This window comes from Eumetopias jubatus, unplaced genomic scaffold (assembly GCF_037043125.1).
Source record: "Eumetopias jubatus isolate StellerSeaLion01/CBP00866 unplaced genomic scaffold, mEumJub1_p1.0 scaffold_5, whole genome shotgun sequence".
In the NCBI taxonomy this organism is placed as follows: Eukaryota; Metazoa; Chordata; class Mammalia; order Carnivora; family Otariidae; genus Eumetopias; species Eumetopias jubatus.
In genome coordinates, this window is record NW_028274811.1 from 49729440 (window position 1) to 49745771 (window position 16332).

At 39.1% G+C, this 16332-nt stretch overlaps 1 protein-coding gene across 1 annotated transcript in view; it reads right to left on the bottom strand.

The window, feature by feature from the left end:
• Nucleotides 1–516: 516 nt before the first annotated feature.
• SGTB (small glutamine rich tetratricopeptide repeat co-chaperone beta) overlaps nucleotides 517–16332 on the bottom strand; it is a 40903-nt gene continuing 25087 nt past the window's right edge. The window contains exons 5-10 of the mRNA XM_028123866.2: nucleotides 10342–10446; nucleotides 5981–6119; nucleotides 5814–5876; nucleotides 2689–2726; nucleotides 2379–2462; nucleotides 517–1301 (exon numbers count right to left, since the gene is read on the bottom strand). Of these exons, the coding sequence (XP_027979667.1) occupies nucleotides 1190–1301; nucleotides 2379–2462; nucleotides 2689–2726; nucleotides 5814–5876; nucleotides 5981–6119; nucleotides 10342–10446 (541 nt within the window). The 3' untranslated portion in view covers nucleotides 517–1189. The remainder of the gene's footprint in view (nucleotides 1302–2378; nucleotides 2463–2688; nucleotides 2727–5813; nucleotides 5877–5980; nucleotides 6120–10341; nucleotides 10447–16332) is intronic.

The window sequence follows — 16332 nt, forward strand, 5'->3', positions numbered from 1 at the left end:
ACCCAACTTTACCAATTCTGTAATTAACAAAAGAAACTCCAGTTAGAATGGTCTTTCCATCACTGTAGTTAAAGCCATGCCATTAATACTTAATGCCACATTTCTTCATTAACTACTATGAGTTCTGATTTCAGTGAAATATTTTAAGTCCCCTGTTATGTTTACATTGCATCAAATTAAGATTAAGCATAAAAGCAACATGCCAAGCCAAATTACAGCAAAGGTCTACATGAACAAGCAATGTTAGTGATAGAAGCTTTTTGTAATCCATCAGATAATTAGTGAGTTTTTAAAAAATCAGTATTTATATGCACATAATTAAATGCCACTTAGAAAATCCTTAACTTGAGGGTCAAACCACTGGCTTATTTAAATGTAAATATATTTGAGAGTTTCCATGGTAAGGTCACCACTGGAGAAATTGTGTACATTAAATTGAATAGTTATACAAAGGACCTAAAGAACCATTAAGGATTTCTAAATGTATTTTATTATGTTCTTAGAGTAATTGGCCATGCTAATGTTATCAAGACCAAAATGCAGGCAAGATGAATTAAGAACTATGCAGAAAACCTGAACATCCTACCTTCACTCTCTGTACATTCACAGCATCTATTTTCCTTTTCAAAAAACAACCCCTGCACCAAATTCTGCTTCCCACCAGCTCTCAGTATTCCCTGTTACCCATCAGAACAAGCAGCATTAAAGATAGTACTGGCCCTGTGATCTATATTCAGTCCTGAGAGCACTTTCCAAATGAAATCTAGACAATAAATTTCTTCTCTCCAGACACGCTGTTCAGTGGCCAAGATATTTCTCCTAAACCAGCATGAGAAACCTTTCCTCTTCATCATCTCCATCTTTCAAAGAAGTTTGCTTAAGGGAATCTGGAGCTGGAGAGCTCACCAATAAACAGCCTTACTGTTCAATAAATATACTCTGCTATTAGGTCTAATATACAAATATGACGATGAAGATTTGAAAATGGAACCCTGTCCAGTACTACACTGGCACTCCACAGGGCTACTGATCATTTGTTTACAAAGGAGTCATGTTATGTTCAAGTCTTTATGATAAACCTATCATCTAGACAGATTGATTCTTTAGGTGTCTTTGTTTTGGCCACTATCTACAGCAAACACTCAAGAGCCATAATCATTTGTGCTCTGGGCCAGGGTTCCTGGTCAAGTCACGAATGTTCTTCAGTACTGCTGCTGAATGATCTGCTCCGGATGTGATTTCTAAGTTGCTCTATAAGTTCAGGATTCTGTTGCTGTATCTGCTGAGCAAACTGTTGTCCCCTATAGTAAAGAGGCAAAGTGGTATGAATTAGGGAACTTGTAGTCATATCATACCCATGCAAAGAGAACTGCAGAGGATGTGGGTATTACTCAAAGGGAAATTTTTCTACAAAAACAGATCTTAGACTCTGGATTTTAGTATCTTCCAGTTACAAATAACCTCCATATAGCACTACTACAGTGCAGTGTTCTTCATAAGAAACAAAACAACCCCACGCTAAAAAGTGACTTCCTGAAATCAGGGTGAAATCCACCCCCTCTAGGGCTTAACCACAAATAAACAAAGGGCTGAATAGTACATGCTTTCGTTGTAGGTGCTCAAATACAATGCAAGGAATTTTTCTTGTCATCAGGTATGATAGGTGCCACACCCATTCTCATCACCTATATGTCACCTGACATAACTGATTTTTACAAAGGCAAAGAATCTTAATACAAATTCCTCCGTGTGTAGTCTTCAACTGCAAGTGTTACATATCACTATAATCATGCCATGTAAAGATCACTGTAAAAATGCAATCTTGTAAGTGGGGTTACATAGTTGCGATCACAAAAAGCAAACGGTCCTTGTGTCTTCATATAAAATTTCCAGTGGCAACATGACACACAGATTCAAAAGTCAATTCAAAAAGCAGAGTATCTTAAGCAACTTGGGTAGAAGTGAAGGTAGTGTGCTCAAGTAATGAGAAGATCAAGGAGTTCCTTTGGTGATGACATGCACTGAAAAAGTTCAAATAAAATAGTTTCCTAAATTGTAGGGACATTAATATATGGAATACATGATTTTTAAATATATGAGTCTACCTAAATTAATACATACTTTAAGCATATATTTGACTTTCATCTACATCCTTGAGTAGCTATTCAAATCTGCCAAAAAACTTTTTCATGGGTACAGATCTTCTGAATTCCTGCCCTTCAGTCTGAAAATTCCATGTTATGAATTTCTTTAGATTCAGTAACTAATGAGGCCACTGATACTAAGAGTCAAAAAAAATTTTTAAAAGAAAGCCCTGGTCACTTCAGAGACAAACTGTAAAACATAAACTTTTTTACTATTTCTATCTTAACACTTACGCTTGGATGAGGCTAGACAGGTCAGTTAGTCCCCCAACTCCAGCAGCAGGTCCCCCAATAGCATTTGTCATCATTCCTGACATTCTAGAATAGGCAAGAAATACATCACTGAGATAGGCATATATTCCTAACAAGTAGGACACTGGCTAAGGAGAAGTCAGTTAAATATACCCGCGCTGTGTAGGAAGGCCAAATGTGAATGGCTCTAAGTTCTAATTGGCTGGCATTCATCTACCATTTACCACTTATCATGTGGAGCCGATGTGCTCAAATTAGGAGCCTGGCAGATGGGAGGGGAAAATATACTTACAGCTGCTGAACTTGAGGATTCTGCATTAAACTTGCTGCCTGGAATTTAAAAATGGCATCTCCCATTAAAGGCAGTCAATATTTTAAGAGGCTTTAACAAAGATTTAAAAAAAAAAACAGGAATGAAAGCTAAACCACACATGTTCTAACATTCTTTAGAGTTTTAGTGTACTGTTTTTGAGAGAGAGAGCACTTGTGCATGAAACGGGGGTTGTGGGAGGGGACAAGAATCCCACACAGGCTTTGCACCCTATGCAGGGCTCTATCTCATGACCCTGAGCTCATGACCGGGGCCAAAACCAAGAGTTGGACGCTCAACCGACTGAGCCACCCAGGCGTCCCTAGTTTTAGTGTACTTTTAAACAAAGTGAATGAATGTAAAAAAAAGAGGAAGTACTAAGAAAAATGGCATTGAAAATACGTTGCAAATGGGACGCCTGGGTGACTCAGTTGGTTAAGCGTCTGCCTTTGGCTCAGGTAACTTGTAAAACTTTCTATTTTGAAAGCATATCAATTTTTTTTTTTTGGCCTCAAATGTTCTTGTAAAATTTAAATCTTTGAGGACAGTAATTTCGATTTACTGACCCTAAATGAGGTGTTGGAAAAAGCCATCACTCGCTTCATTGCCATAAAGAGAACTGTTTGACTTACTTGCAAGCAATTCAGTAACTTTCCTCAAGTCTTGGTTAGGATTGGTGCCTCTGCACCAACACACAAGTACTATGGGTCTTTACACAGAAAAAGCAGGATTTATGAGCTATAAATATAAAGCCTTTTGTTTCACAATCCTTTTAATCTGATTCTGCAAAAGCAGTTCATCCTCTTCTAGATTCTAGGACCTAGAAGAAATACAGAGCAGATTCTAGGGCTTTTCTGGTCACCTTTAAGTAAGCAGTCCTCTGGCTGCTTTCTTTTTTTTTTTTTTAATTTATTTATTTGAGAAAGTGAGAGGATGAGTGGAGGGGCAGAGGGAGAGGGAGAAGCAGACTCCCCTCTGAGCAGGGAGCCCGATGTGGGGCTCAATCCCAGGACCCTGGCATCATGACCTGAGCTGAAGGCCACTGCTCAACCAACTGAGTGACCCAGGTGGCCCCCGCTAGTCGCTTTAAGTTAGAAAATGACCTCCGGTTCAGTACTGCACATCTTGCTCACTGTAATAACCAAATACCTAAAACTTCATTTACAGGCAAAGCGTTTCCCCTCCCCGGCCTGGGCCTACTTCACAGGGGCCAGTTGCACTGGAAGAGAGAGGCACAACGGCCCGCTCTTTTTCACCACAGTGCTTCTACGCCTCTCCCCCCAGCTCGCTAGGCAAGAGTCCTGGTCCTCGAGGAAGCCAGAGAGTCAGGGCTACAGGAAAGTTATTTGATGACTGGTCCTATCTCAGTGGTTTTGCATTGGTGCTCTTTGGTTGTGCAGATTGTTTACTCGGGATCTCTCTTGGGGCTCTTTCTAAGGACCTTCAGAAACTTCTCCCACCCCTGCCCCTCTGGACATTTCTCATCTATCCTCTGAGAAGGATAATTTACTCTCTACATGGACACTGTGACTTTCCCTTTAGTCCCAAGTCCTTTGCAGTCCTCCTCTAGAGACTCTGTCCTGTCACCTTCAGGAGGCCTTTCCGGGCAGATTGCACTGGACTATCTTATGAGCAAGTGTGCTCACCCTGGTCCACCAAAAACACCCCTCCACTCCAATGGCATCAGTACAGTTACTTGCTAAACCACACAGGCTCCTTTAGCCAGCAGGTCAGACACCAGCCTACTGGGGGCCATCTGGAAAGCTCTCAGGAGTGGGCCAGAAAAGCCCTTTCTCTGGAGGCTTGAGAGGAGGACAGGCCCCCTTCACTCCCTCACACATGGAAAAAGGCTCTGTAACTCCAATAGCTTTCTCCAAAAATCCTCTTACTGCCTATCAACCTCTTTTTTACAAGTCACACAGTATGTTTTTAACTGCCACCTTTTGCAACACTTCACTTTGGTACATAGCATCTTGAGGGCTAAGACAAATCTGAAACTAGAAGAAATCCATTTTCACATCCTACTACAATAGCATAACCTGAGGCCTGGAAATGGGTAGCAATGCTAAAAATGTCACAAAACCTACAAAGAGCCATATAAATGCTGGCATGTACATAAGAAGACCAACTTAAATGTGATGGGCTCAATCCTGAGACTTGAGAAGAGTTACTGAATTATTTGCAAATCAAATAATTATCTCTCTGATAATAAAAGCAAGTAGTAGCTTTCCCAACACCTCAGTTAGAGTGAGTGATTCAAAAATTAACCACTGTCTACAAAGATCTCAACTACCAATTGTAAACTGCCAATTGCTACAAACCTACTAATTGTTTAAAAGACTTCTTTATCTCACTGAGAATGAGCCATCTGTGCATTTCAATTCAATGATTCCGTGGATGCATGACACATTTTTTTAAAGAACCAAAGATGAATTCAAGGGGTACTGCTGCCTTCCAAGGGCATGCCATGTGGTAGAACGAATCATTCTCAACCAGAAATAATCACTCAAGGAGCTTTATATGCCCAGGTAACATCCCAATCCACTAAATCAGAGTTTCCACAAACTGGACCAGAGTATGTGCATTTTCAAAAAGATCCATGGGTCATTTTGTTGTTTTTGCAGGATGGAATACATACATCTGAGGATTATACTAAAAGTTCAAATAAACTCTTAGGATAGAAAGGAAGCAGACCATGAGAGGAGAGCTTAGGGTACCACGACAGTCAAACTACTCAGACTTGAATTATTAGAGATCTTCCTAGGGCTGCTTTCATGGAAAAGAGTTGTTTTTGACCTTTTGTAGATATGCAGACCCCTTTGCCACTTGGATGAAAAATATGGTTCTCTCCATAGAAAAGTGCATATGTGCACATGTATAAAAAATTTTTTATACATTTTCAGGGAATCCATGGGCTTCCTAAAGTCTCTCCATGGCTTTCTCACAAAGAGGTACATAGGCAGGTTAAAAACCTGAGCCAGAGTGCTGTATCCCCACTCCACCACCACCACCACCACAAAAGCTTTCGTATTTGTTTCTAGAAGTTTGGGAACCATAAAGCTCTATGGAAAACAGAGCCAGCAGAGCAGAAAAGGAAATATACTCACCATACTAATGAAGGCTGGATTATTTATTAAGCTAGCCATGTCAAAGCTCAATCCAGTTCCTGTCTGTAAAACAATTATATCTGAGAATTAGTCCAACCACTATAATTTGATCTTAATAAATTGAGGATGACAGAAAATATTTCCCTCATCTGTCATTAATAACTTACAGGACTGGATACCTCTCTTAACTTCTGTTCTGCTATTTTCAGATTCGACTTATAAGAATCATTTTCAGGGTCAAGATCTAATGCCTTTTGGTAACTTGTAACTGCTTCTTCAAATTTATTTATGGCAGTGAGGGCCAGTCTGAAAAGAATAAAATATAGGAGTATAAGATATATGATTGAAAAACATCAGGACATCACCAACAGTCAAACGTCTGTCTTGGTAATCAATTCGAATACAGACTACGCTTACTTGATTCACTGTACTATGTGATTCAGAGGAATATCACTAGAATTCCTTCTAATTCCAAGATTCTGTAAGTCTGGACTCTCTCCATTCTGCTTGCTGACAAGCTTAGCTGTCCTACAAGTCATGAATTTAATGCTTAGAAATGAAACTTACCTACTCTTCCAATTTTAAGCCTAGTATGTGAAGTAATTGCCTTATGAATGATAAAGCTCCACAAAGATGTGAGCTGACCAACAACCTGTGGCCATTATAACTCATGATGCTAAAACCATTTTAGGGACTCTGAATTAGATGTGTGCTTCCTAATGTCCCATTTTCTTCCTTCTTCCTAACAAAGACACTGAGCCACAATAAATATCAATTTGCCATTAAAAAAATAAAAAACAAAAACGGGCAATGGGGAATCAGTGGACTACTCATGAAGAAGACATCTTAGCTGTGAAGTAGATAAAATTAGCATCTTTACAACTCAACACATTTTTATCCGAGGCACAGATCAAAGAGTTTGTTATTAAATTTTGTTTTCCTCTTCCTAGTTAGAATTGATTTATCAGAAAATTACTTCAGAACTATACACTAATGGTATATACGGACAGATAGTATTGAGGTTTATTTATAGTATAGAGTTGTTTTTAACAAATTACTCCACTTCTTTCTTGGATGACTTACCTCCCAGGCTTCTGATCAAGACAGAATACAGTGTCTAATCACAGAAAAATTCTCAAAACCTGATTTGTTTTCTTCCAGTCAATGAAAGATACTTTTTCAGAGTCCTCAATGAATCAACAGTCAATAAATACTTATTAAAACCCTATTGCGTACCAGATGCTATTTCGTAGTTCACAATGAGAAAGATAAAGTCCTTGAGTTTAAGAAAATTCCATCCTAACTGGAAAGATAAGTAATAAACACACAAATAAAATCATAATATTAAAGAGAGGGGGAGCTCCTCAAAGGCAGCCACAACGAAATGACGTGAGTGATGAGTAGAAAGCAGTCACAGGAAAGTCAAAGGAGGAGCATTCTAAACAGAAGACACGGTAAACACAATGGCCCTGAGAACAATGCGTTTGGTGTACTTCAGGAATGGGACAAAAGCTGATGAGGAGGGAGCACAGAAAATAAAGTGTGGAAAGATGATGTCAGGGAATAATCAGATGCCAGATCATGTAAGACCATGGTTTGGAGTCTGGATTTTATTCTCGTCGCAATGGAGTGACAGATCTGATTTATGCTTTAGAACATTCACTCTGGGGGGTGCCTGGGTGGCTGTCGGTTAAGCCTCTGACTCGTGACCTTGGCTCAGGTCATGATCTCAGGGTTGTGCGATTGAGCCCTATGTTAGGCTGCGTGCTGGGTGTGGAGCTTAAGATTCTCTCTCCCTCTGCCCCTTCACCCTTCTCCTCTCTCTCTCTCTCCCCATCTCTTTTTTTTTTAAGATTTTATTTATTTGAGAGAGAGAGAGAAACAGCATGAGAGGGGAGAGGGTCAGAGGGAGAAGCAGGCTCCCCGCTGAGCCAGGAACCTGATGTGGGACTCGATCCCAGGAGTCCAGGATCATGACCTGAGCCGAAGGCAGTCGCTTAACCAACTGAGCCACCCAGGCACCCTCTCCCCATCTCTTAAAAAAAAAAAATAGAAGAAAAGAACATTCTGGCTTTTCTGCAGATGATCAAGATGGGTATGGGTAAAATGGTGGCGGGGGGACCAGTTATGAAGCTACCGCAGTAGCCTACATAAGAGATAGTAATTTGGACTAGGGTTAGAAACAAGATAGCATTCAATGCTTGCAGTAGCCTACGTAAGAGATAGTAATTTGGACTAGGGTTAGAAACGAGATAGCATTCAATGCTTGCAGTAGCCTATGTAAGAGATAGTAATTTGGACTAGGGTTAGAAAAGAGATAGCATTCAATGCTTGAGTTCAAGATACATGGAAACCAGAAACGACAGGACTTGCTGAGAGATTACTTGTGTCAGGCACAATAAGACTGAAGGATGACTCCTAGGCTTTTGACGTTTTGGCACTGGTAGGTGAATGATGGTACCATTTACTGAGCTGGGAAAGATTTAAGAAGGGAACAAAAGTTCTTTTGGGGGCATGTTAAGCTTTAAATGCCTATCAAACATCTAAGTGGAGATGAAAAGTGGTTGAATATATGAGTACGGAGTTCAGACATATAACCTAAGAGCTGCATCATCATATACAGTTGAGACTCATTAACAACAGTAGTTATATTCTATAAAGTCACCACAAACAATAAATTAGCAAATAATGAACAACTGCTCCTAGAGGAAATATAGGGTTGGGCTCCTGTGAGTTTTTGGTCACAACATTTTCATCAACAGATCAAAACCTAACCTTACTTTATGTGTGTTTCTTTTTAAAGAAACATTATTTAATATATACTAATGATTCATTAGTGCTGAACTAACAGCCAACAGCACTAACTCATGTCTGATAAAAAATGATCTATATTTTCTTCATAAGGCACATAGTAGCCTTCTTGCGATTAGGAACACTAGACAACACTTCAGCCTACATTTGGGGGCCACTGTAAACAGCGAAATCAACCACAAAAGGCATGAAAATGCAAAAAAAAACAAAAACAAAAACAAAAACAGCTCCAGAAAGACTGTGAAAACAACGCTCATTTACAGCATGAGAACTAAAACAAAAAGGCAGAGCATCATCTTACCAGACCTCTGCTGAGAACTGGCATGACAGGTGACTCAAATTTTTCACCCTTCTGTGAAAGACCACAAAAGCACAGTGATTACTCATTTGGAGGTTACAAGAAAACTTCAGCATGTAGGCAAATCCTATATACAGAATCCATGAATAATGAGTACTGACTGTAGATGGAATTTAAAAGCATGGGACAGGATGGAATCAGAAGAAAGAACAGAAAAATGGCAGCAGCAGAGGAGAGAGCCCTGAAGTCCGCCGTTATTTAGAGGCGGTACAGAAGGAAGAACCAGCAAGGGAGACTGGGAAAGAGCAACCAGTGAAGCAGAAGGAGAACCAGGAAGTGTGATGTCACAGAAGTGGAGAGAATGAAGTATATCAAAAATCAGTTAATCGTGCCAGGGCGCCTGGGTGACTCAGTTGGAAGAGCATGTGACTCTTGATCTCGGGGTCGTGAGTTTGGGCCCCACATTGGGTAGAGAAATTACTTAAATAAACTTTAAAAGAAAAAAAAAAAGTTAATCATGCCAGATACTAAAACATGGGGCAGGGTAAGGACAGAGACGTGAACACTGGCCCTGGGAAAATATGGACAACCGGGGACTGAACGGCGCTGTCAACAGAGTGACAGAGATGAAAGCCCTATCAGAGCGAGCGGAGAGCAAATGAGATATGAGGGAGATGAGACGGCAAACACAGGCAGCGATGGCAGCGATTCAGAGAAAGAAGAGCTGGGAAGTGGCCTCTCTGGGAAAAGGACAGTTCCAATGGGTGATTTTCTATGACCTTTCCACATGGAGTCATTGTCACTGATGGAGGTAGGAAGTCTGGTGTTGCAGAAGATAAGGAGAGGATTCCAAGCATAAAGTCCTGGGGAAGGTACAAAGGGATGAGATATAAGGCATGAGTGAAGGCAAGTCTTAGAAAAGAACCCTTCCATTTGAACAGGAACAAAAGGCAGTCTGTGAGGATACAAATGCAGGTGGATTGGTTAATTGAGAAGCAGGAAGAGGAGTTACTTTTCTTCTAAATGCATCTATTTTCTCAATTAAGTGCAAGGCAAACATGAGCTGAGAGTCACCATGGAGCGTGTGGTGGAAATTTGAAGAGAGAAGAGAACGTGGGAAGAAAGTGGTAAGGTGAATATAGAAGGAAGTATAGTAGGATTGTCCACCAAAATACTGAGTGCCCATTTGAGATCTGTGGCCTTGAACATGAAACGGTTGTATGATTTTCTCCAACAACCAACCATTCATCATACAACTGGTCACCTCTATCCCAAGTCAAAGAAGTTACAGTCATTTCCTCTCTCAATGGTATATTGATCTTCCTTGCAATATTTAAGCAGGAAATTGGAAACCAAACCATTAAGAACAGCAAATCTGATACTCCCTAGTACTTCTTTGAACATTTTGCCAGAACTTACCCCATTCTCCCATATGCCTTGCTGTATTTTGAATCAATTGCTATTGCTTTCTCACAATCCTTTATTGCATCTGTGTAGTGACCTAATTTACTCTGAGCGGCAGCCCTAAGAGAAAGAGAAGAGATTTTTATTATAGGTAGCCCTCAAGGCACTAATTTAGATTGTCATAAAACTACATTTTCCTTGTCCCAATTTGTGTATCACTGCCAGTAAATATCTAAATCAAACTAAGATAGTTCTATAATCAAACAAAAAGGTAATTCAAAAGTAAATCTCAGAGAAAATATGCAGGCTGCCTTTCACCGTTTGCTTTGCTAGAGAAAAGACAAATAAGTGAAGCATACCAGTGATCTACCTACTTATTGCTTTTCTAATTTGCCCAAACAGAAAAATGAAGGCACCAGGACATGTGGGATTACTAAGGAAGTGTGCAGAGTGATGGCTACCCAGTGTTATGCTGTAAAATGGTCACTTTACTAGTAGGGTTAAGATCATTATTGGGCAAGTCTAAGATCAAAATTTAACCTAAATCTGGCTGCAAATGAAGGATGGCAATGCATTCCATCCACTTAGCACAGAATCTCAGAGCGATTAAATACTGTTGAATCCTTTCCAGTTACTTCTTTTGTTTATTTTGTTTTTTTTATGTTAATCACCATACATACATCATTAGTGTTTGATGTAGTATTCCATGATTCATTGTTTGTGCATAACACCCAGTGCTCCGTTCATTACGTGCCCTCCTTAATACCCATCACGAGGCTAACCCATCCCCCCACCCCCTCCCCTCTAGGACCCTCAGTTTGTTTCTCAGAGTCCATAGTCTCTCATAGTTCGTTTCCCCCCCACCCTCCAGTTACTTCTAATGGAACTCTCCTGGAATAACTTGATTCCAGGGTGTGATGGTATAATCAAGCTACTTCCTACTCCTCCACACAATCCTGATAGTAGATAGCCCTCTGTTTCCCTGCTGTCACACTCACTTCAACCCTCAGGGCCATTCTAAACAAGCAAAATGACTGTCCTACATGCAAGCTTCTTCAAACTAAAACATTCCACCATTTCTCCTGCCCTCCATGCCACTCCCACTACTGCTCCATTCACTCTTCCCCAGACTAAATATTTCTACTTATTCATTCAACTAATACATCTATTGAGGTCTAGCTAATACACAGATACTTTTCTAGGCATAGAGCAGTAATCAGAATAATATTCCTGGCCTCAACAGTGCTTAGGTTCCTGGGAGGGGTGGGAGGTAGCTGGCAGGCTATAAAGGAAAGGTGGTGTGGTCAGTCCAGTTTTCTGTCAATTTTTCTTCATAGAGCATGACTGAGACTCTCTTTCCAAATTAAGATTATAAAATATTTTAAAAAAATAAACATACAGTCTCCTTTCTTTCAGTGAAAAAAAATTTAGTGTCAAAGTCCAGAATTCAACAAACCTCATTTGGTAGTTCATATGAAAAAGAGGCATGGGTTTATTTGAACATTCAACACACACTAACCAGCATGAGAAGGATGGCCATTAAAAATGACCATTAAAAGAAGAGATATAGAACGTATCACTTCCAAATAGTTAGAAAGAAAAAAAATGAACTAAAAATAACTCAATACCATAGAAGGCAAAAAATAAAAAATAAAAATAAAGAGCAGGGAAGGGGGAAGGGAGAGGCAGCCAAATAATATCATAGCAGAAAACCAATTCAAACATAAAAGCAACTACAAAGTAACGTAGATAAAAATCAGTTTCTCAAATTGTATGCATACCACCTAAAACATAATCACACACAGGTTAAAGGCTAGAAAAAGATAATCAGGCCAACCGGAAACAAAAAAGCTGATGTAGGAACACAAATATAAAACACGAAGCAAAAAGCACTGTTGAGGATAAAGAGAATCATTATTACCGACCATCCTGTCTTGTTTAATTTTATGGAAAACATTTACATGGCTCAGAAATCAAACTTATATGAAAAGTCTCACTCTCATAGATGATGGGTGGGCATGGGGTAGATGGGACAAAAATGGGAATAAGACTTCAAAAAGGATGAAAAAGCAAACCTTCAAAGTGAGTAAAAGAGAAACAAATGATGCTAACTGTAGATCAAAAAGAATTCAAGTAACTTGCAAGTAGTATTCTGAGTGTATATCTTTAATGAGACGGATTCTAAGGAGAAAAGAAATTGTGAAATTTACTTAGTAGGCTGGCTAGTGGCATAATATTGGTATTATACTATCAGCTGAAGAATACTGAAGGGTAGCCCTAATGAGTAAACATACTGGTGGTGTTGGAAAGCAGGGTTTTCACTCTGGAAGAAAAGAAATCCACATAAAATGGGGGAAGGTGACAATGGAATACAAATTGAAGGTATCTGTATAAACCGATGATTTTTCAAAAATTATATTTCCTAGCTCTGTTCACTGAAGAAGCAATAACACTTCAGTAGCAATGATCATGTCTTGCGACCAGAACTTGGTTCCTAAATACTATTCTCCAATAACAGGAATAGGGGCTACTTGTAGAAACAGCTGAGCTCAAGGTCTAGGGCAAAGTACGTGCAGGACAATTGTGGAATACCTTGCTTTCTCAGGAAGCAAGAAAATGTTCAAAACAAAGTTATATAAAAGGACACACAGCAAGTTTAAAGGGGCTCGCACTAGCCAAATATGGGATAAATTTAAGTGCCAAAAATAATAATTTTGGCAATTTCTTATAACACATCGAATAGTGATTTTAAAAATTCATTAGTCCATAATGATACTCAAAAAAGTTGGGGTAGGGGAAAGGAGGAGGAAAGTGGAAAGGGGGGGAGTGGAAAGAAAGCTCTTCTTTACAGAAATATGTGAGAAAATAAATGTAAAAGAAATGATAAAATTAGAAAATCACCATTTTGTAACCATCAGTGTTTTAATGATTCAAGGAAAGATCATGAACGTATGGTAAAACATTGAGTAAAAGATTGCTGGGGAATGGGATATTCACACGATCTGACCCTAAAGACAATTTTTAATTATAAAAGGAATAACAGAGATGATGGTCACCACCCTAAGATATCAAACTTAGAATCACCACTAATGGACACTTTGAAATTATGTGCCTCCTATTTTAATGCAATACATGGTACACATAATTATTTATGTGGGCTTAATACCACACTTCAACCTAAAATTAATCATGAGGAAACAATCACACAAGTCCAGATTATGGCACATGCTATAAAATCACTGGTTGGAACTCTTCAAAAATGTCTATGTCATAAAAAAATAAATAAAAAACCAGTAACATTTTCTAGATTAAGAGACAAAAGTAACATCTCAAAATGCAACACACAAACATTGATTGGCTCCTGGATCAAAGACATAAGCTACAGAAAGTATTCTAGGGACAAATGAAGAAATGTCAATGCTAATTTTCCTACATGTGAATGGTATAATTATGCAGAGTATATTCTCATTCTTAGGAGATATAACTGAAGGATTTAGGACCAGCAAGAAAATTTTATACACCCACTTCACAAAACCCCCACAGAGAGAAAGAAAAAGAGGAAGTAAACACGGCAAAATGTTAGCTATTTTTGACTCTAAGGTAAGCATATATAGATGTTCATGTATTACTCTTTCAGTAAGTTGAAAGAGGTTTTAAATAGTTTTAAATTTATTTTCCTAAATATTTATTATATAACAAATTTACGATATTATTTATAATACGTATTTATGTGTGTGTGTATATATATATATATATATAAAACATGCTGACATATAACTGCTTCACTATTAGAAGTCTTTCAAGTAGAGGCAATTCTCCCTCCTAAAATTCACGGTATCAGTTCAACTCAAACTTTTGTTGAAAACTATAATATGCTAAACCCTGAAATCCAAACCAAATACACAGAGATGAAGAGGATACATCTCTGCCCTCCAATCTTTCACTATCTACTAGAGAAAAACAGATGTAAATAAATAATAGTGTGATAAGTGCAACAATGGAGTCAAAAGAAGTATCAACAAAGTATCAAAGGAAGAGGCAACATGAGAAAAGTATAGTTAACCCTGTGCAGAGCTAAGAGAACTTTCTGTGATAAATAAGTTCTTCATCTGTGTTATCCAGTACAGTAGCCCCTTGCCCACATGTGACGAAAGAGCCCTTGAAATATGCTAGGGCAACTGAGGAACTGAATTTTTTATTTTATTAAGTTTAACTTACATTTGACCAGCCACGTGTGGCTAGGGGCTACCATCCTAGACAGCACCACTCCACAGGGCATGGTAGGGAAGGGCGCAAGAGTATGGACAAGAGCTTGGGAAGAGAAAAAATTAAGAAAATCTTTCCAAAAGTAACACCTAGCAGGGTCCTGAACGATGGCTGGCAGTTGACCAGTTAAATAAGGTATGAAACATTCTAGGCAGAGCACATAAAATCATGGAGAGATGTCTCAACATGGTACTCTTAAGAAGTCAGCAAATACCACAGAGATGAAAAGTACAGTACAAGGGAATATAGCCAATAATAATGTTATTATATGGTGACGGTCACCATACTTATCAGAGTGAGCATTCAGTAATGTACAGAATTGTTGATCAATATGTTGCCCACCTGAAGCTAATATAATATTGTATGTTAATTATACTTCAATAAAAATTTAAAAATAAAATAAAGAAGACATTAAAAAAAGAAGTCAGCAAATTTCACATTCTATGTGCATAAAGTAGAAAGAAGAATGGAGTAGGAAGAAGAGTGAAAATAATAAAATTTTAAAAAGTAAAATGACAGGACACCTGGGTGGCTCAGTTGGTTTAAGCGTCTGCCTTTTGGCTCAGGTCATGATCCCGGGGTCCTGGAATAGAGCCACACAATGGGATCCCCACTCGGCGGAGAACCTGCTTCTCCCTCTCTCTCTGCCCCTCCCCCCACTCGTGTTCTCTCTCTCACTCAAATAAATAAATAAATAATCTATTTTTAAAAAAGGAAAAAAATGAATGGCTAATAAAAACAGCCAAATATTTTTTAAATGCCTAGATTATAAAAGATCTTATGCTGAGGAGTTTAAATATGATCATATAGGTACTTGGGTCTAGCAAGAAGAAAGCAAAAATTAAATGATTAAATTCACATTTTAAAAAGACCCTTTCGTCAGAAGACTGGAGCAGGGAGTGCAAGTAGACACTGGAAGCCAAATGAAGTTACTATAGCACTAGTTTAGCAAAATTTAAGAATCTGGACTAAGGGAATAGTGACGGAAATGGAGGAGGGAACAAATGAGCTGTCGGGAGGTATACGGAAAAGGTAAACTGAGCAGAAGACACCCTGATCTCTCACTTCAGATACTGATAACGAGACAGAGAATAAGGCAGGGAGAATTAGACCCAGGAAGAAGAGTGGGCAGAAGGGAAGAAGATGACTATTTCAATCCTGATAGCTTTAGCTTTTAAAAAAAAAAAAAAAAGATTTTATTTATTTATTTATTTGACAGAGAGAGCACAAGCAGGGGAAGAGGAAGAGGGAGAAGCAGGCTCCCCGCTGAGCTGGGGAGCCCGATGCGGGGCTCGATCCCAGGACTCTGGGATCCTGACCTGAGCCGAAGGCAGATGCTTAACTGACTGAGCCACCCAGGCACCCAATAGTTTTAGCTCTAGATCACAAACTGCAAGCTAGGATCTTTCAAAAGAGGACAAGCACCTGAACCTCTAAGGCCAGGAAAGGGAAGAGAATTTGGACTATATTCAAATCTTCTGTGAGATGAAGCCAAACATGCCAGTGTCTGAACTGAGTATCAATGTGGCCTGCTCTCTCTGCCCCTGCTGTCTGGTTATCAGGGCATAACTAATGAAATTCCAACAGAACAATACAGCCAGAGTCACCATGTTTTCAGACACCTTCGCCTACTTTACCCTGTTAGAGCAAGAGCATGAATATAACCTGTGTTCTAGTTTTATAGAAAACGAGGCAGGAAAAAAAAATCACAGGTAACTTAATCTCCCATACCGTAGGTCA